The sequence below is a fragment of the Anabrus simplex genome, chromosome 7 (assembly GCF_040414725.1).
Source record: "Anabrus simplex isolate iqAnaSimp1 chromosome 7, ASM4041472v1, whole genome shotgun sequence".
Lineage (NCBI taxonomy): Eukaryota > Metazoa > Arthropoda > Insecta > Orthoptera > Tettigoniidae > Anabrus > Anabrus simplex.
In genome coordinates, this window is record NC_090271.1 from 274,003,146 (window position 1) to 274,024,226 (window position 21,081).

Below are 21,081 nucleotides of genomic sequence, written 5' to 3' on the forward strand. Positions count from 1 at the left end.
ACTTTAATAAAAACTATGCACGGATTGTTTTTACTAGAGGAGGAGGCTAGGTTGTTATTAGTGTGATTATTTTTTATTTTTCATTCAGTGTTTATTCATATCATGATTTTATGTATTGATGTGAGTGAATCAGGTGTGTCTAGTAAAAGAATGTTAGGTTCGCATTCCATACAAGTGTTAAATAGCATGAAAATAAGTGCATACTTTAATGCATATTTCACCACATCTTGCAGCATAGTTTCATGCTTGTGTTGGTGATTTATACTGCGTATAAATCCGATGTATAGCGATGACATAGCCCAATCATTATCATTTGATTCTGATGTGATGGGCAGTTATCGCCTCTCTGCCTGAACCTGTAACACACACTGTGTCGGCTAATGAAATTAGTGAGAGTGTTGTCCTGTTTGCTCCGTTACAGGTGGAAATGTTTGTATTTGATTACTCTGTAGTAGAGCTACATTTAGCGTTTTTCGCTCAGGGTGATATAAATGAATGGTAATGTCACCCTTTGAGTTCATTCACAGGGGTGTGTTTTATTTTAGCATTCGTTTATAACGGGACTGTGATAATGATATTCACTCCAGCGCTGTTCGTTACTCGCTGTCATTTTGTTGCCCTTCTGTTCCAGAGACCAAAGATTAGTGGTGTGTATCTTGGGTCTTCAGCCCGAAGGCTATCAGATCTTCAACATTTCCAACATTAGTTGCCAAACATGGACTAAGCGTCATTTATTTATTTATTTATTTATTTATTTATTTATTTATTTATTTATTTATTTATTTATTTATTTAGCGTATGATGCTAGAGTTGACAATCAACTCTATGTACACGATCTTGACAAACACAAAACAGATATACAATCAACTCTAGATATACCTTAAATATATATATATATATATATATATATATATATATATATATATATGCACAAATTTCACATTACAAAGGTTATTGCGGAGGGCTTTCAGTCTCCTACAGGTGAATGTCCAGCTCTTCCAACCAAGAAAGAGCCTCAGGGGTCACACGATGTATGTTCTCGATGGAACTAGCAAAAGCTCGCAGAGGGGAATCCTTCAGAATGAGCACGATGGTTTGCACTTCACCACCACAGCCACAAGCTCCATTAATGCAGAGCAGAAGCAGCGTATCCTGTTCAGTGTGGTCCAGGTAGAGTGAGGAAGGTTGAAACCAGGCAACTTTGTAGTTGGATTCCTGATGTTGGCAATGGCGCGGGGGTGTGATTGGCGTCACTGAAGAGGCATCACGGAAAAATGATGAGAGATGTAGATTTCCGTCGCTTTCCTGGTATGAAAATCGAACAATGAACTTCGCCAGGGGAGGGATTTGAACATGGACCTCCGAGTGACACGATCGCGCCATAATGTGTGAGCTACGGTAAACTGACTGAAATCAATGATATGTTCGATGCTGATATCTCGGCATAGGTATCTGCTAATAGCCCCGCTGGGTCGGGGTAGCGTTCCTGCCTCTCACCCGGAGGCCCCAAATTCGATTCCCGCAGAGGCCAGGTATTTTTATCTGGATCTGAGGACTGCTCCGAGGTCCACTTAGCATACGGGATTGCAATTCAGGAGGTATCTGACGGTGAGACAGCGGCTCCGGTCTAGAAATCCAAGAATAACGGCCGAGAGGATTCACCGTACCGTTCACACGACACCTCGTAATCTGCAAGCTTTTGGGCTGAGCAGCGGTCACTTGGTACGCCACGGCCAGTCGGGGCTGTTGCGCCATGAGGTTTGGATTGGTAGCTGCTGGACGGCCACATGCCTACAGTACAGTAAACTAGGAACTGACATTGCAATTGGAGCCTATTTCGATTGGTGCTCTCAAGCCGGTCTTAAGCCACGTGCAGATTTAGCAACACCGCATTGTAAAGCCCATTGAAATTCACCCGCGAAACGATCTGATTGACTAGGAAATCGAGATGGCTGAAAAATAACGTAGCAGTTACTTTGTCACAGTTACATGCTTGTCACTGTTACAAACGTAACGAGTACAAAAAATAACAGGTTACCAAGTAACGACAACAGAATAACGTACTAGTGAAAACAGTAACTGGGAAGCGGGACCTGTCACTAGTAGCAGCTTACAGACACAGAATGTGACCTTCAGAGTTCAGAGAGTTCCAAGTGAGACCGCTTTCGTAGGATATTGCTTTAAGTCAAATATACTACAGTGTATAATATACTCTATAGTGTATTCGTTTAAGTTGCTGCTGCCATCTGGTAACTACAGTGTAAACTGTTATGACGTATTCAACTTCTCAGGAGTAATCGTTGACTCAGGGCGCAGGGCTACCTACATTATAATATTATTATACATTTCACCTGTATAATATTTCTTGTACCACAAATAAATATAGTATGCTAACTTTCCATACTAATACTATAGATAACATATTATACCTAACATAACTATACTTCATTTTACTTAATAAATCCTCTTGTACCGGGATTTGGCACGCAGATCATCATGTTTCCTTGTCTTCTATCCTTGATCGGGGCACTGTCAAACTCACTCCTCTACATTTCATAAACGACGCTATGTTGTCTTCTCATTCCATTCGTTGTCTGCCTCTCGTTAACTTTATAGCAAATAGGAATGCCTGTTTTTCTGCACCTATGTTCATCAATGTAGTGATGCGTGCGCGAATGTGCGAGTGAATGAATGGGACTTCGCAACACAGTTGTAAGGAGACCAGCTTGAAGCCGTGACCAATAAAAGGTGAGTAACGTTGAACGTTACTTTTAAATGTTTCTTTTCACAGTTAATTTATTGTAGTAGTGACAGATAAAGCAGTTACAAAAAAATAACCGTTTGTCACTCCTCTACTAGGAATGATCTTCACTGCGGTAATTACAAACGGAATGTAAATAAAGGGTACAGATCTCTTCACATGGTTATGAGGGTACTTATGGGTTTAGTAAGGATGTAAAAGAAAGAGCATATAAGTCTCTGGTAAGATCCCAACTGGAGTATGGCTCCAGTGTATAAGATCCTCACTAGGATTATTTGCTTCGAGAATCAATGAATGAATGAATGAATGAATGAATGAATGAATGAATGAAAATTCACAGCCTGTTTCCAGTCTTTCGACCGGGTCAGGAATGGAATGAATGAATCCCCATCTAGCGACGAGGATAGGAATTGTGCCGGCTGCCGAAGCCTATCGCACTCCTCTGGGGCAATAATTAATGAATGACAGATGAAATAAAATCATATTGGAGAGTGTTGTTGGAATGAAATATGACAGGGAAAACCGGAGTACCCGGAAAAAGCAGCTCAATTTTTCTGGATGTTTTCTCACAAAAGAGTACGGTTACGAAAATGTTGCAAAGATTGGACTGGGAAGGCTTTGGGAGAAAGGAGACGAGCTGTTCGACTAAGTGGTATGTTCCGAGCTGTCAGTGGAGATATGGCGTGGAATGACATTAGTAGACGAATAAGTTTAAGTGATGTTTTTAAAAGTGGGAAAGATCACAATATGAGGATTAAGAGGACAAATTAGGGCAAATCTTCATTAATAGGAAGAGGAATTAGGGGTTGGAATAATTTTCCAAGGCAGACGTTCAATAAATGTCCAGATTCTTTGTAATTGTTTAAGGAAAGACTAAGTAAAAAGCAGATACGAAATCTGACACCTGGGTGAGTGCCCTAAATGCAGATCAGTGGTGATTGATTGATTGATTGATTGATTGATTGATTGATTGATTGATTGATTGATTGATTGATTGATTGATTGATTGATTGATTGATTGATAGATTGATTGATTGATTGATTGATTGATTGATTGATTGATTGATTGATTGATTGATCAGCTGGTAAAATGACAACGGTGCGAGATATCGATTTTTCAAATAATGTTTGTTTTAGCCCCTCACGCTCATACACCCGGTTCACGTTTTATCCGACCACCTTAAATAGGGACAGACAAAGATTATAACTTCAAATGGGAACAGTCAAGAATATTAATAGTTGCAGAAAACAAGAATGAGCACATGACATTGTATCCCCCTCAAATTATATATACAGTAGAGTCTCGTTAATCCGAACTAATTGGGACCGGAGTCTGTTCGGATTACGACATTTTCGGATTAACCGGAAAATGCTTTCTAATAATAATGTTATTGTTTTTAAGTCCCGCTAACTACTTTTACGGTTTCCGGAAACGCCTAGGTGCCGGGATTTTCTCCCGCAGGAGTTCTTTTACATGTCAGTAAATCTACTTACACGAGGCTGATGTATTTGAGCACCTTCAAATAACTCCGGACTGAGTCAGGATCGAACCTGCCAAGTTGGGGTCAGAAGGCCAGGGCCTCAACAGTCTGAGGAAAATAGTTTCTACAATACTGTACAGTACATACTGTAATTTGAAATGTCCATTCTTTAGCAGTTCATTAATAAAATCTATATATATAAAATAACTTGTCCTGACTGACTGACTGATTCATCATCGCCGAGCCAAAACTACTGGACATAAAGAAATGAAATTTTGGGGATAGATTCATATTAAGATGTAGGTGCTCGCTAAGAGAGGATTTTTGGATATTCCTTCGCTAAGGGGGTGAAAAGGGGGGTGAAATTTTAAAATGAGTGTATCTATATCTCAAAACTTTAAAAGTTTACAGATGTAAAAATTGGTATGTAGAATCTTCTTTAAAAATAAGGAAACACGTATTTTTTATTTTTCAGAAAATGCCAATAGGAGGGGTGAAAAAGGGTGAAAATGGGGAAAAAATGGGTTGAATGCCTTTAATCAGGATACCGGTACTTATATCTCAGAAACTGAAGATGTTACAGACCTGAAAATTGGTACTTTTGATCTCTTTTAAAAATAAAGAAACACGTAATTTTTTGTTTTTGGAAAATCCAATTAATGGGAGGGTGAAAAAAACTTTTAAAGTTTGCAGATGTAAAAATTGATATTTAGAATCTACATTAAAAATAAAGAAACACGTATTTTTTTGTTTTCGGAAAATCGCAATAAGAATCGTGAAAAGGGGTGAAAAAGGGGTTGAATGCCTTTCATGAGGCTACTTATATCTCAGAACCTGAAGATATTACAGACCTGAAAATTGATGTTTGGGATCTCTTTTAAAAATAAAGAAACACGTATTTTTTGCTTTTGGAAAATCCAATTAATGGGGGGGTGAAAAGGGGGTGATTTTTTAAAAATGAGTGTATCTATATCTCAAAACTTTTAAAGTGTATGGATGTAAAAATTGGTATTTATAATCTCCTTTAAAAATAAAGAAACGCATATTCTTTTGTTTTCGGAAAATCCCAATAGGAAGGGTGTAAAAGGGTGAATAATGGGTTGAATGCCTTTAATGAGGCTACTTATATTTCAGGACCTGAAGATATTACAGACCTGAAAATTGGTATGTGGGATCTACATTAAAAGTAAGGAAACACGTATTTTTTCGTTTTTTGAGGATCCAAATACTGGGGGGTGAAAGTGGGGGGTGAATTTTTAAAAATGAGTGTGTTTACATCTTAAAACTTTAAAATTTACAGATGTAAAAATTGGTAGTTAGAATCTCCTCTAAAAATAAAGGAAAACGTATTTTTTTGTTTCCTGTAAATCCCAATAGGAGGGGTGTAAAAGGGTGAAAAATGGGTTGAATGCCTTTAATGAGGATACTTATATTTCAGAACCTGAAGATATTACAGAAATGAAAATTTGTATATGGGACCTCCTTTAAAAATAAAGAAACACGTATTTTTTAGTTTTTGGAAAATCCAATTAATGGCGGTTAAACAGGAGTGACAAATTGGGGTGAATTTTTTGAAAGACTATATGTACAGAATATCTTGGAAACGTAAAATGTTACAGACGTAAAAAGTGGGTGTTTGGAATCTCCTGTAAATGTAAAGAAACATAGGTGATTTGTTTTTGGAACCTCCTCCTAAGGGGAACTCAAATTGGGTGAAATTTTAAAATGAGAATTTTTACAGTATATCTAAAAAACTTAACATGTTACAGAAGTGAAAAATGGTATTTTTATCTCTATTAAACATAACGAATCGTGTACTTTTAGTTTTCGGAAATACCACTTGGGTGGTGGGGGGTGGGTAAAAGTGACTGAAAATGGTGTTGAATTCGTTTAATTAGGCTACTGATATCTCAAAAATGAAGATGTTACAGACGTGAAATTTGATATTTTCAATCTGCTTTAAAAGTAAAGAAACACGTATTCTCGGAAAATCCAATGAGGGGGGGGGGGTGAAAGTATTGAAAATTTAATTGACTTAATTGTATGAGAATGCATACATCTAATAAAAACGAAAGTTGTTACAGACGTGAAAGTTCGTATTTAGATCTCCTTTAAAAACAAAGAAAAACGCGTTTTGGTGGGGAAAGCATCTTGGAGGGTGGGAGTGTAAAGGAGTTGAATTCCTTTCATGACGACACATAAATCAAAAGCTGAAGAAGTTAGAGTCGTGATAATTGGTATTTAGAAGATCTTTTACTATTAAAGAAGCAAGTATTTTTTGCGGGAAATTTCACTTGGGGGGGGGGGGGAGTAGTGTGAGATGAAGTGAAAAAAATAAATTATTTTTATGGGGATACTTATATATCAAAACTGATGGCAATAGACGTGAACATTGGTGTTTGGAATCTCCTTCAAACATAAAGAAACAAGCCTTCTTTTAATTTTTTTGTGGGGGGGGCGGGTTGGCGGTGGGGTGTAGAAGGAGGTGAACCCATTGATTTTACTGTTCTTAATGTACTTATAAGTATCCTCCGTTGCTCAGGCGGCAGCGCGCGGGCCTCTCTCACAGCTGGGTTCCGTGGTTCAAATCCCGGTCACTCTATGTGACATTCGTGCTGGAATAAACGGAGGTGGGACAGGTTTCTCTCCGGATACTCCGGTTTTCCCTGTCATCAGCCTTCCCAGCAACACATAATAATAATAATAATAATAATAATAATAATAATAATAATAATAATAATAATAATAATAATGTTCCGGACCGTCGTCAAATGTGCGGATCGCGCTGGGAACGGCTCCTGGACGGGTAATGACTAAGAATGCAGTCCGGCCGCGGGTTCAGTGCCGCCAAAGCACCCAATATGACACCACGCCGGATCTCCTGAAGTATTTTATACATATTAAAATGATTATAGGAAAAGATGGCAAAGATTTACGGAGCCAACTGACCGGGAGGAATACCTGAGCCTAGCCCGGGAAGTACGAAATCGATTGCTGGAAAGGAAGATTGAAAATGGGAGAAAACGTGCCGTAATCTAATAGAAAACGAGTCAGATCGGGAATTTTCGTGGATTCTCACAGAAAACGAGTCAGATCGCGAATTTCGGTGGATTATATATCTAAAACAATAAGCATTCAATTATAAATTTCAGTACAATACCGTAGCGAAGCACGGGTATCTTGCTAGTATTGTATAAAATTACAGTAGGGTAGTTAAGAATCCGTAGAGGAGAAAACGGCAATAAAAATTACTAGCGCGTAGATGGAAGCTGACTGTTATCAATTACAAACAGACCAAGAAATTGTAGCTATGGTGGAGAAAGAATCTGGAGTTGATGAGGAACAGTGACGACGAAGATGACCACAATGAACGACTAGTGTCACATTCAGATGCCGCGGCCGTCTTAGAACTTGCCGTACGCTACGTCGGGCAACACTCCGCTGCTACGCCCACTGATGTGATGTTTATGAGATGCTGGTTTAACACTGCATCTTCGAGTAGGTTCCAACTACTACGGCAAAAGAAACTAACAGACTTTGTAAAGATAAACGACCAGTGATTGTTGGTTTATGATGTGTATATACTCCTGTTTACATTAAGTAATTCTAGTAAAATATGACTAGTAAAATGCAAGTGAATCTTCATTCTATAATATGTTCTTTAATTTCAATAATGAGATTTTTAAAAATTGAATATTTCAGTTCGGATTAACGGGGTTCGGATTAACTGATTTAACTGATTATCAGACTATTTTAATTGCTCCCTATTTAGATACAAAACATGTGGATATCCACACCAAACATTGTACAGTATCTGTAGGTTCAATTGTTTCTAAGGAAAATGTACCTGTGAGGAAATACAATAAAATTTGCTCTTTCTTATTCTGAGCCACTGCTCATTGTTTCAATTATTTTGTACGGTTTATAGACTTCGTCCTGGCAAACAGACAGAGACGCACTAAAGATCTGCCAAATAAAAATGCAGAGGTAGATCTTGGGCGTCACCTCGAAGGGTATACAAAGCAACAGCCCTCGTCTGACAAATTATTACAATAAATGCAAAACACAAACTGTTCTCTTGAGTACAGAGATAGAATGATTTATATCTTGCTTCCAAAATTCCAAGTCATTCATTTGAAGTACCCAGAAGGGAGGGAGGAAATGAAGTGAAACTTCACATGTAGAGAGGATATGTGATGTCATTTCAAGTGATTACAAAACCGAGTCAAATTTACAAAGAACTTATCAGTACGACTTAGAACCCCCTCTGGCCTGGATGCATCCACTGATTCGGTTGGGAACGGTGTCAAAGCCGTTGTGCCCTCTCCTAAGGCAAGCTGGCTTACAACCGTCGTAACTGGTCATTGATATCCTGAATACTAACACTGGGACGGAGTTCACGTTCGAGCTGGTCCCATACATGTTCTGTCGGGGACAGATCTGGGGATCTCTATGAATTGTCTGTGTGATGTTGAGGGTACTCTCGTGGCCAGCAAGATCCCCAGATCTCTACCCGATAGAACATGTGTGGGACCAGCTCGGACGTCAAATCCGTCCTACTACCAGTATCCAGGACATCAAGGACCAGGTTGTGAGCCAGCTTGCCTCAGGAGAGGCTACAACGGCTTCATGACACCCTTCCCAACCGAATCAGTCGATGCATCCAGACCAGGGTGAGTGCAACGTCATACTAATACGTGGGCTCGAACATCCAAGTTCTTTGTAAATTTGATGTAATCACTCATATACATCTCAACCCTTTAAGATTCATTTCATTTCCTTCTGCCTTTCTAGGGGCTTAATTTTTTTAGGCAGTGTATTTAAGGACTTTTTTTGCTAGATGCTTTACGTCGCACCGACACAGATAGGTCTTATGGCGACGATGGGACAGGGAAGGGCTAGGAGTGGGGAAGGAAGTGGCCGTGGCCTTAATTAAGGTACAGCCCCAGCATTTTCCTGGTGTAAAAATGGGAAACCACGGAAAACCATTTTCAGGGCTGCCGACATTGGGATTCGAGCTTACTATCTCCCGGATACAAGCTCACACCCACGCGCCCCTAACCGCATGGCCAACTCGCCCGGTCTGAATTGTTCCGAACTGCAGTAAACAAAGATATGATTACCGTGTAGACCGCCAACATTTTGACTTGAAGAGAAAGGTAACCCGTGAATAAGCATTCCTTATGGTACTTTTAAGGATTATTTGATTCGATAACCTGACGTTGACATCATCTTTTACAAGTCAAATATAAATACAGCCTTATTCATTTGCTCTGCATATCATGTACGGATGGCAGTGAAATGTTAATCACAGTTGCAATACTACACAATAAATATGTCCTGTGAAAATTTACTACACTATCACAACTGTCTCATTGTGCTTGAATATGCATGAACACTATTGGATATAGTTATCTTATTTGCGCATTATATATTCTAAAATGTGGGAATTTAGCAATGATTTAAATAATCATTTAATCAGGCTTAGTCATGTTGGAAGCCAATATTAACACATGTGATAAAACGCGTTCAATATTCTGTAATGAAATGTTCCAAACATCATTCATTATTTTCCACTCAGTAAAAATATTAGTGGGTAACTCAAAGACTTGGTTTGCTTTGACCGTGGTTATTAAAAAACCTTTTTACTGAAGATTAAACAGGGTTATTAGTATAGAATCCACATACAAAAATAACTGGATTCGTTAGCCTGTTAATATAATCCTCACATAGACCGCATATTGGAGGTTTCGACGTGTAAATCGTTCAGAGAGTCAGGTTCACTACTCTTTGACTAGTGATGCGTACAGTTTGCCCTCAATAATCAGCTGAAGCTTGAGCCGAATCCGGCGCGATTGAGAATAAAACAAAGGACAGGTTCAATATTTCCACACATTTGCCGGAGAAAGAGTGAGATCGACTGGTTTGTGACCTCTTTGATTGATTTACATTGTATTTAAAACATTAAATCCGATCCTAATAACTCTTACTACAGCATTATGTCAAACGTTTCAGATGCATTATCCGCCTCTACTGATAAGACTTAGATTTGGATTTACTTCGTAGAACCGGGCTAGGGACTCAGACAGTTGAGGCGCTCACCTTCTGAACCCAACTTCGTAGTTTCGATCTTGGCTCAGTCCGGTGGTATTTGAAGGTGCTTTAATACGTCAACCCCATGTCGGTAGATTTATTAGCACGTAAAAGAACCTTGAGGGACAAAATTCCGGCACATCGACGTCTCCGAAAACCATCAATAGTACAATGTAAACCATTATTATTATTATTATTATTATTATTATTATTATTATTATTATTATTGCTATATATCCAAGTACAAACCGTATTTTACACATGAAATATTAGGGCTATAGGTAATAAAACTATATTAATACATAAAATAACCAAAAACAAAACTGGAACGACATCTAAATAAACTGGAGAAATTTAGCAAACGCATAACAACAGCAACATTGTTGTATATAAATAAAACATGTCCGCCTCTGTGCTATAGTGGTTTCTGAAATTATCAGCCACCCCTGGAGACCCAGCTTCAATTCCCGACTCTACCACGAAAATTTTATAAACGGTACGAGGACTGGAACCGGGTCCATTCAGCCTCGGGAGGGGGTTCAATTCCCGCCTCAGCCGTCCTCGAACTGGTTTTCCGTGGTTTCCCACTTCTCCTCCAGGAAAATGACGGTATGATTCTTAACTAAGGCCACGGCCACTTTCCTCCCTTTTCATTGTCTATTCCTTCCATTCTTCCCATCCCCCCACAAGGCCTCTGTTCAGCATAGCAGGTGAGGCCTCTTCGGCGAGGTACTGGACCTCTTCCCCAGTTATATCCAGGAGAATATAAGAGGAATTGTCTTTCAATACAAAATTAAATGGAATAACTAAAAGTATGTATGGGACCGGTTTCGACTCTTGCGTAGGGTCATCTTCAGCCTCGTAATTTAAAATCGGCAAGTTAATAAAAGTACACAAAACATTTTAAACCTAGAAAGAAACATAAAACACAGAGCTTAAAAACACTTTAAATTACTATATGTCAGTTGTATACCCCGACGCAAAATCTCACGATCAAGGACACTGCCCTTGAGGCGGTAGATCTGGGATCCCTCGCTGAGTCCAAGGGAGAAACCACCCCTGCATGGCAAACGGATTTAGAAAGAAAGAGAGAAAGAATGATATAAAATGTTAAAAGGTGCCGGTAGTTGATATTGTATATCACAAATATTTAACTGAATTAGTAATTAATATCTACTTCTTTAAAAAAATAGGACAGTTTGTGTCATTTCACAGGCACAGGAGTAGGGTTTCTGGATATTGATTATAAACCTCTCAAAATATTATCCAAATTTTCCATGTCCTGACATAAACTGTGTTAAAATATGGTAATGTGATCTATATTTCAGTCTATGCTGAATCACAGGAAAGAACAAATTCGTTGTAAGCTGACTTCTTGAGCTACTTGTCCATAGATTATTCCATATACAGTATTATCCGTATACGTTTTCAGTTCATTTTTAACAAATGACATAGGGCACTTGTCATATATTAACAGAGAGTCAAGGGTGGTTGCAAGTTGATCAGCTCTCTCGTCGCCATCTGCGCTGTTATGACCTCATACCCATTTCATGCAAATAGATATGCTTGCTGTAGTCGAATACATGTGATGTTTTATTAACAGAAATCGCATGTAAACTGTATTTGTCTTGAATTACATTCAAAGCAGCCTGATAATCATTCAATATACGTGCATCACAATCGTGACTGTTATTATTATTATTATTATTATTATTATTATTATTATTATTATTATTATTATTATTATTATTATTATTATTATTATTATTATTATTATTATTGTCCGACTCGTTGGCTGAATGGTCAGCGCACTGGCCTTCGGTTCAGAGGGTCCCGGGTTCGATTCCCGGCCGGGTCGGGGATTTTAATCGCTTCTGATTAATTCTTCTGGCTCGGGGACTGGGTGTATATGTCCGTTCCAACACTCTCCTCATCATATTCAGACAACATACTACACTAACAACCACCACAGAAACATGCAATAGTGCTTACATCCCTCCATAGAGGGTTGCGTCAGGAAGGGCATCCGGCCGTAAAACAGGGCCAAATCCACATGTGCGACGCAGTTCGCACCCGCAACCCCACAGGTGTGGGAAAAAGCGGCAGGAAACGAAGATTATTATTATTATTATTATTATTATTATTATTATTATTATTATTATTATTATTATTATTATTATTATTATTATTATTACTGCGTATAAATGTTCTAATAGGCATTGGTACTTATTGGCTCCATATAGGCCAACACACAATCAACGTGTAACACAGGTTGCCTTGGCTGAATGGTCAACGTAGTGGTCTTCGGATTATAGGGCCTCGGGTTCGATTCCTGCATCTATTAACTTCTAACTTGGGGACTCCTCATCTACACACAACAGAATTCTCTACCAACCATGATAGAAACACGTTCTAGTTGGAAATTACAAAGCTCAACGATGGGCTGCCGTCAGGTTGGGCATCAGATAGTAAAAATGGGCCGTAGAAAGGTGTGGAGAGTTAAGTGGCGGTAACAGAAAGAGAAGAAGAATGTAAAACAGGGATGAACAAGCCTCAAACATAGCTGATATAATAGGTCGCACTAATTCAATTATTTAATGCTTATGGGATGGTAAGCCAGTCCCGCGATGTACGGATAGCATGCCCCTTACCCGGAGGCTACCTTCTAGATTCCCGGCCAGGTCAGGAAATTTTACCTGGATCCGAGGGCTGGTTCGAGGCCAACTCAGCCTACGTTAGTAGAACTGAGAAGCTATCTGACGGTGAGATGGCGGCCCCGGTCTAGAAAGCTAAGAATAACGGGCGAGAGGATTCATCGTGCTGATTACACGACAACTCGTAATCCGCAGGCCTTCGAGCTGAGCAGTGGTTGCCTGGTAGGCCTTGGGGATTGTTGAGCTATAGAATTTTTTAAGTTATATGATACGGGGTAATAAATTAATTAACGAATGCGTAAGTGGCCACAGGTCCTTATTTACGGGCTGCACAATTAAGAATTCCTCACTTAGACCTAAATACGGCCGTCTACTAGCAACAATGTTTTTGTTATTGATATCTATATCCCGAGAGCTAAATAATATAGATTTCGTCAACTAAGAACAAAATACATTCGGAACCAGACTGCTCGGGATAGAAAGCCAAGAGCAATAGCCGAGGGAATTCGTCGTGTCGATCACACGACACCTCGTAATCTGCAGGCATTCGTTCTGAGCAGCGGTCGCTTGATAGGCCATGGCCTTTCGGAGGATACGAATGAGAAACGTACCTCAGCGGTGATCTATGCTTTTCTGTATTCTATTCGCTTTGCATGATCCATATTTAATAATAATAATAATAATAATAATAATAATAATAAAGTGCACAACATGCATAACAGGCACAACCACAAAACCAATTAATCAGCTTAGGGCAAAAGCACAGAATGCGCGACTGCAAATCTCCCCTGAGAAAGCGGAGTTCATATCGAATATCAAGCCGGCGCCGAGATAGCTTGTGATATCACAAGGAAAAATCAAGCGAGCAGAAACGTTTACCTGGGAGAGTGAATAAAACCCAGTGTCTCACAGAAAGAAACCTTTGCGTCACGCATGGACAAAATATATATTTTTTCGCTAGTTGCTTTACGTCGCACCGACACAGATAGGTCTTATGGCGACGATGGGACAGGAAAAGCCTAGGAATGGGAATGGTGTGAAAATAGGAAACCACAGAAAACCATATTCCGGGCTGCCGACAGTGGGGTTCGAATCCACTATCTCCCAGATGCGAGCTCACAGCTGCGCGCTACTAACCGCACGGCCATGGACAAAATAGAAATGGCATACTAGCCAAATGAGTGTGTCTAAAACAACAGGTCAATTTCATCCAATGCGAAACTGACGCACTACTACAGTGTCGTACAACCACAGATCTTTTGTGCTGAGGAATGTCACATAAAAAAACAAGAAAGGCCTGATTGTAAAACTGGAGGCCAAAGAAAGGAAGATTTTGAAAAAAATATTTGGCCCTGTTAAATAAAATGGTCAATACAGAAGACGCCACAACCTACGCTAGACCGATGAGCACTTAATTATAACTACCTACCTAATATGATGTTGAAACCTTGGAAGTGCAGTATAATGACCTCGGAATGCAAAGTTGAGTTTAACACAAAATAAAAACGTACTTGAACCATAATATTCAATATTGTTCATCACACCCGAGCAAAGCCGGGTACTGCAGTTAATACGATGTAATATCAAAGACTTACCAAGATCCTCCACTTCGCAAGGCAGCACCAATGTATCACCAATTACAGCACGGAACGTTTGACCACGTGACAGGAACCTAGGTGCCATTGTAGCTTCCAAAGACACTCCTGAAACCAAAATAGCAATGTCATTTTAAAGCAAAATTTTATCATTATTAACATAGGCTTAAAATATATACCGAAGATAGACCTTCGTAAGAGTAACTTACAACTAAATGAAAGGGGATTGATATTTAAAGAATTACCAAATTTATTTCCCACTGACATTGTGCCTGTTAATAACACAGTAGTATCTTTCTTTCAACTTCTTTTTAATTCCCTACAAAGTAGTAATTTGCAAATTCTGCAATAAATTTATCCTTACAATCTAGATATGTAATAACTTTTCAAGTGAAACGATGTTTGTCTATGGACTTATTTCACTATAACTTACAAAGGGCAGGAGGTATTTCACTAATATATTCTGAAAGTTTAGGGAAATTTCTAACTGAAATACTACGTTAAATGCCATAAAAATAAAACAAACGATACTCTTGCAATGAAAGGAAATGCATAAGAAGTCGGCAAAGAGCAACGTCCAGGAATTGATTAAAAGTAAAGTCAAGGCAGTGAAGCAAATCCATTGAAGCCTTTTTATTCTAGGGGCTTTACGTCGCACCTACACAGATAGGTCTTATGGCGACGATGAGATAGGAATGGCCTAGGAGTTGGAAGGAAGCGGCCGTGGCCTTAATTAAGGTACAGCCCCAGCATTTTCCTGGTGTTAAAATGGGAAACCACGGAAAACCATCTTCGGGGCTGCCGACAGTGGGATTCGAACCCCCTATCTCCCGGATGCAAGCTCACAGGCGCGCGCCTCTACGCGCACGGCCAACTCACCCGGTTTGAAAGCCTTTAAAAGTTGTGTAATCCCAAATGAATGTAGAAGGAAAACAAAATGTATGTTTATATCTTAATACGAATGATAAAACTGGAACCGGTGGCATACTTCCATCTCTAATTAATAGAATGGAAATTCTAAGTTCCCATGGAGGGAACTAGATATATTTCCACCAACAGAGCATGTCAAAAAACAGATCAGATGTAAGACGAAACGCTGGTTGACAGAGCAAACGCCTGAAAAGCCTAATAGCTCACAATAAGCGTTATATGATTTCCATGTTTATCGTTCATCAAATTGTGGAGTGTTCGCATGGTTCTTGCGAAAACTGAGATATTTAATGTAAATAACCGCCCCCGTTAGCAAGGAAACTTAATCCTGAAATTGTATTTGTTTACAGAAAGAATTTCGAATTTTATAGTTTTTGAGATATCACCTCCGAAAACACCAAATACAGCGTCCACTAACATGCAGGCAGACCGGTGGGAACATGGTCCAAAGGCAAGGCGTACAATTCCAGTTCATTCAGAAGCTTAACTATTTCGATAACAATTTTTACGAGAGCAAGTCAATAAGTATCCACAATGTTGTTCTAATTGTCTTTAGATTGGCTCTATGTCGTCGTGTGTTCACCAGCCGCTAGATGGCACCGTTGTCTCCGTCCGTGGTAGGTTTCAGCGTTGTCAGATCAGTACAGCTCGCACTGTTGCGACGTAAAGATGGCCTTGGCACTTACTGTTTGCACCAAGGAAGAACAGTGTTCCGTAATCCGCTTTTTGTGGTCTGAGGGTGTACCAGGAGCGGAAGTTCGTAGACAATGTCACTCTTCTTTTATTTAGGATCATATTATGCACTTGCTTAATATTGGCATCAGTTATGGGTGCAGATGCACGTCTGGATCTTTCCTCATCTTTCACACTCGTGCGACCCCTTTTGACCTGTTCAGTCCACTGGTAAACACTTCGCTGTGGCAAAACGCTGTCTCCGTATTGTGCTGAAAGTCTTCTATGAATTTCCACTCCTGCTACACTCGCAGACAAAAATCGGATTACGAAACGCTGTTCTTCTTTGGTGTAAACAGAGAGTGGCGCGGCCATCTGTACTGAAACGCCGTAGAACCAACCTAAAGACAATTAGAGCAAAATTGCAGATACTTATGGACTCGCCTGCCGGTACGTATGAGCAATTTCTGAACATACGTAGGCGAAGCCAGGGAGAATAACCGGTTATGAATTAAAGGAATAATATATAGTCATCGATCACTACTGATCTACATTTAGGGCAGTTGCCCAGATGGCAGAGATTGTTCCATAAGCAAATAGAGGTAAATTTTAATCAATCATAATCATTACTGAAATACTTTTTGCTGGATTGCTGGCTACTCTTAAGTTCTTGTTATTGTTCTTTTTCTAATTTGGTTTTTAATTTTCTATGACCAATATATATCCTGTAATATTATGATTTTTGTTTGTAGTTTTAATTTTCAATTGTGTTTTATTCTTATCCTTATTATTCGTCTTCTCCTTTTCCTTCTTTTCATTATTATTGATATATTTTTGTTTTGATGTACTTTCAATAATAATAATAATAATAATAATAATAATAATAATAATAATAATATATGTATGTTGTGTATGTTCAGTCTTCAGCCCTAAGGCTGGTTGGATCCTCAACAGCTCCGTCATCAGCTGTCATAGATGGCTTAGGCATCACTGAAGAGGCGTACTAGGGAAATGAAGAACTACAGACCAATCAGCCTGACCAGTATAGTTCGTGAAATACTGGAGAGTTTAATAGCAAAGTACATCAGAGGGATATGTGATGATAAAAATGGTTCATGAGGAGCCAGTATGGATTTAGAAAGAAATTATCTTGTGAGGCACAACTGGAGGGATTTCAGCAGGACATATCAGATCAGTTGGATTCAGGACGCCATTTAGATTGCATAGCCATAGATATTTCCAAAGCCTTTGATAGAGTGGAACATGGAATATTATTAAAGAAAATGGAGGGAATGGGATTGGACGTAAGGGTTATACGTTGGATAAAAACATTTCTAAATTCAAGGGTTCAGAAAGTCAAAGTAGGAAATAATATATCACAGGAAGAGAAAGTTTGGAAGGAAATTGCACAGGGTAGTATAATCGGTCCGTTACTTTTCTTAATATACGCAGATGATTTAGGGAACAATACAACATCAAAAATAAGATTGTATGCAGATGACATAATTGTTTATTGGTAAATAAATAATATTGAGGATTGTTCAGAATTACAAAGGGACCTTGAGAGTATCCAACAGTGGGTTGAAGAAAATAATATGAAGATTAATGGAGGCAAATCAACTGTTACAACATTTACAAACAGGAGCTTTAAAACTGAATTTGAATATACTTTGGACGAGGTAGTTATCCCAAAAGATGGCAAGTGCAAATACTTAGGTGTGAGATTTGAAAGTAATTTGCACTGGAAAGGTCATGTTGATGACATTGTTAGGAAAGCATACAGATCGTTACATGTCATAATGAGCCTGCTTAAAGGATGCAACAAAGAATTAAAAGAAAACAGTTACTTAAGTATGGTTCGTCCATTATTGGAATATGCAAACAATGTTTGGGAACCTCACCAAGAATACCTAATAAAAGAAATAGATAGTGTGCAGAGGAAAGCCGCAAGATTTGTAACAGGGGATTTCAGGACAAAAAGTAGTGTATCAGGAATGTTAGAGGAACTTGGGTGGAAAACTTTAAGTAAGAGAAGGGAGAAAACTAGACTTATAGGATTATATAGAGCCTATACAGGAGAAGAAGCATGGGGAGATATCCGTGAGAGGCTTCAGTTGGAAAATAACTATATCGGCAAAACTGACCACAAGTATAAAATTATAAGGAATTTAGCAGAAGCGATTGGGGTAAATTTTCATTCATTGGGAAGGGTGTGAAGGAGAGGAACAGTTTACCAGTGGTAGTGTTTGTTCCTTTTCCAAAATCTGTACAGATATTCAAGAAGAGAATAAACAGCAACAGATAAAATAAATTAAATGTTAGAGGGCATTCGACCAGTGCCGGTTATTGTAAATAAAACATGTGTGTGAATAAATTAATTCCATCCGCTGGTCTATGGAGCTTGGACAGCCGAAGTAGGGGACTGCCTGTAGGGGTGAAGTACAGTGGGGACTTCGAGGGCCCCGGGACCGCAACGGTAGCTGTGAAGGCCCTTCAGGAACTCTGAAAAGTGATGGCAAAATGGGCTCTGGTTAAGACGCAGCAGGTCGTTATGCTACTTAGGTTCCAAAATGGGCAAAAAATAAATAGGTAAATAAATGCAATGTAAATTTTAATCTTATATCAGTTGTATAGTATTATTTGAAATAATTCCACATACTGTATATGAGTTGACTATGTTTGTAAGTACATGAGATATTATAAGTAGAATTTCGTAAACAATATAAATTTATTAAGGTTGAGCTGTGTGTTTAATAGGAAAATTTGTTAGTGTCAATTGTATAATATTGTATTCTACGAAAATTTTCCTCTTCTCTTGTTAATTAAAAATTTAGCGCTTGACAATAATGTATTTTAGTTTACAATTTGCCACCGAGGTTGACACCTCATTTGCAAATAAAGAGATTTTTATTTTTTGAGGGAGTTTCCCGTTGCTTTCCTCACCGAGCCAGAAGTTGCTATTACATATCAGTCAGCCAAGCCCACTGAAATGCATGCACCAACCGACCCTATGAGCAACATTTTCACACCATTCATAGCAGGGAAGAGCCTCCGTGGCTCAGACGGCAGCGCGTCGGCCTCTCACCGCTGGATACCGTGGTTCAAATCCCGGTGACTCCATGTGAGATTTGTGCTGGACAAAGCGGATGCGGGACAGGTTTTTCTCCGGGTACTCCGGTTTTCCCTGTCATCTTTCATTCCAGCAACACTCTCCATTATCATTTCATAGCATTTATCACTCATTAATAAATCACCTTGGGAGTGGCGACCCCATTGTAATAATAGCCTATATATGTTTCATTCATCACATCCCTGACCCGGTCAATGACTGGAAAACAGGTTGTAGGTTTCCATTTCATAGCAGGGACTGGCTGCATAAGAATTGGCATTACTAGCATCGCTCATACCTCAGTCACTTTCATTTTATCAAAGCCAAGTATAAGACAGAGACAGAATAATGAAAGTAACAAAATTGCCCTAGCCCATACCAGAAAACATACTGCAGTGTAAACACTAGGTCCTGCCAGCAAAGGCATAATTACATTTAATATTATAATAATTATAATTATTGCTATTATTATTGTTATTAACAAATACATCGCAATTGGGAAATGACCCGGTAGCAATTATCACTTATAGAAGTGTGAAAATAAAGTTAAAACGTATTTATCCAAAAACAACAACAAGAGTACAACAATCAGTCCCATGGAAAGAAAATATTACATAAAAAACATTCTACATCCACCATCATCATATACAAGTGCACGCAACTTACGTATTTTCAGTGCTTAAATCTGATATGTCAAGAAGAAACATAATATGGCTTAAGCCTGTGTACCTTCACATTATCAAATAAATAAATAAATAAATAAATAAATAAATAAATAAATAAATAAATAAATAAATAAATAGTTCAAGTTCTAAAAGTACAGTTCTAATGAAATTATCCGTACGAAGTGGTCCTGGTGGGTGCATGCCAAGCAAATGATGTGTGAAAGTTACCTAGATGAATAATAAACTTGACTGTGAGAGAAGAGAGAAGCAGAGGTAGACCTAGGAGTGGATGGTCAAGCTCTATTTTTAACCATTTCAAGCTAAGAGTCATACGGACAGAAGAACCCACGGAGTTGAAAACAGAACGCTGAAAGGCATGCCTAAAATAACAATAACATTCCTTGATGTTGCGGAAGTTTTCTTCCTCGCCTATTCTGGAGGTTCTTTTAACATGAAGGTGCGTGCCAAGTAGAGACAAGGAAGTATTAACGATATTTAATCAAATATATAAAAACTGTACAATTATCATCAACATGCAGATGATTTCCGGGTCTATGCCTACACAAAAGTAATCGATATTCACGAAGCTATATGTAAATTTAATCAAGACCTTCCGCGTATCGAACTATGGACTAAAGGGACTTAGAATGAACTCCGTGAAATCCCAAGCTAATCCAAAACACATTATCACTTAACGAGCGTAAATATCCCCTCGTGACGTTGAATGGAATCATTATCCCATGTGAAAACAAAGTTACTGCACAAAATGCTTGACTTTACAGAACACGTAACAGCTACATGCCAAAGGGTAGTTTTCGCCCTTTACACACTAAAAAGAATGGAAGATTTACTTCCCATCAAGGTCAGAAAGCTGTTGGTTCCACATATTCTAGAGTAATGCCTCCGTTTCACTATTGTGACGCCCTGTACGTCAGAATAACTGGTGATCTCTCTAATAGAGTTCAGAGAGCCCAGAATGCTTGCCCGCATTATAATGAACACTCCCAAATTTGATCAAATAACTGCCGCATTCCACGAGATAAATTGGCTTAAACTAAACCAGAGTCGTAGCTATCATTCGTTGCTTCTACTCCACGAAACAGTATGTCAGCAGACATCGT

At 38.9% G+C, this 21,081-nt stretch overlaps 1 protein-coding gene across 1 annotated transcript in view; it reads right to left on the reverse strand.

Moving 5' to 3' along the window:
- LOC136877107 (lachesin) overlaps nt 1-14,688 on the reverse strand; it is a 1,203,705-nt gene extending 1,189,017 nt beyond the window's left edge. The window contains exon 1 of the mRNA XM_067150922.2: nt 14,585-14,688. Within this exon, the coding sequence (XP_067007023.1) occupies nt 14,585-14,672 (88 nt within the window). The 5' untranslated portion in view covers nt 14,673-14,688. The remainder of the gene's footprint in view (nt 1-14,584) is intronic.
- Between the last annotated feature and the right edge of the window lie 6,393 nt (nt 14,689-21,081).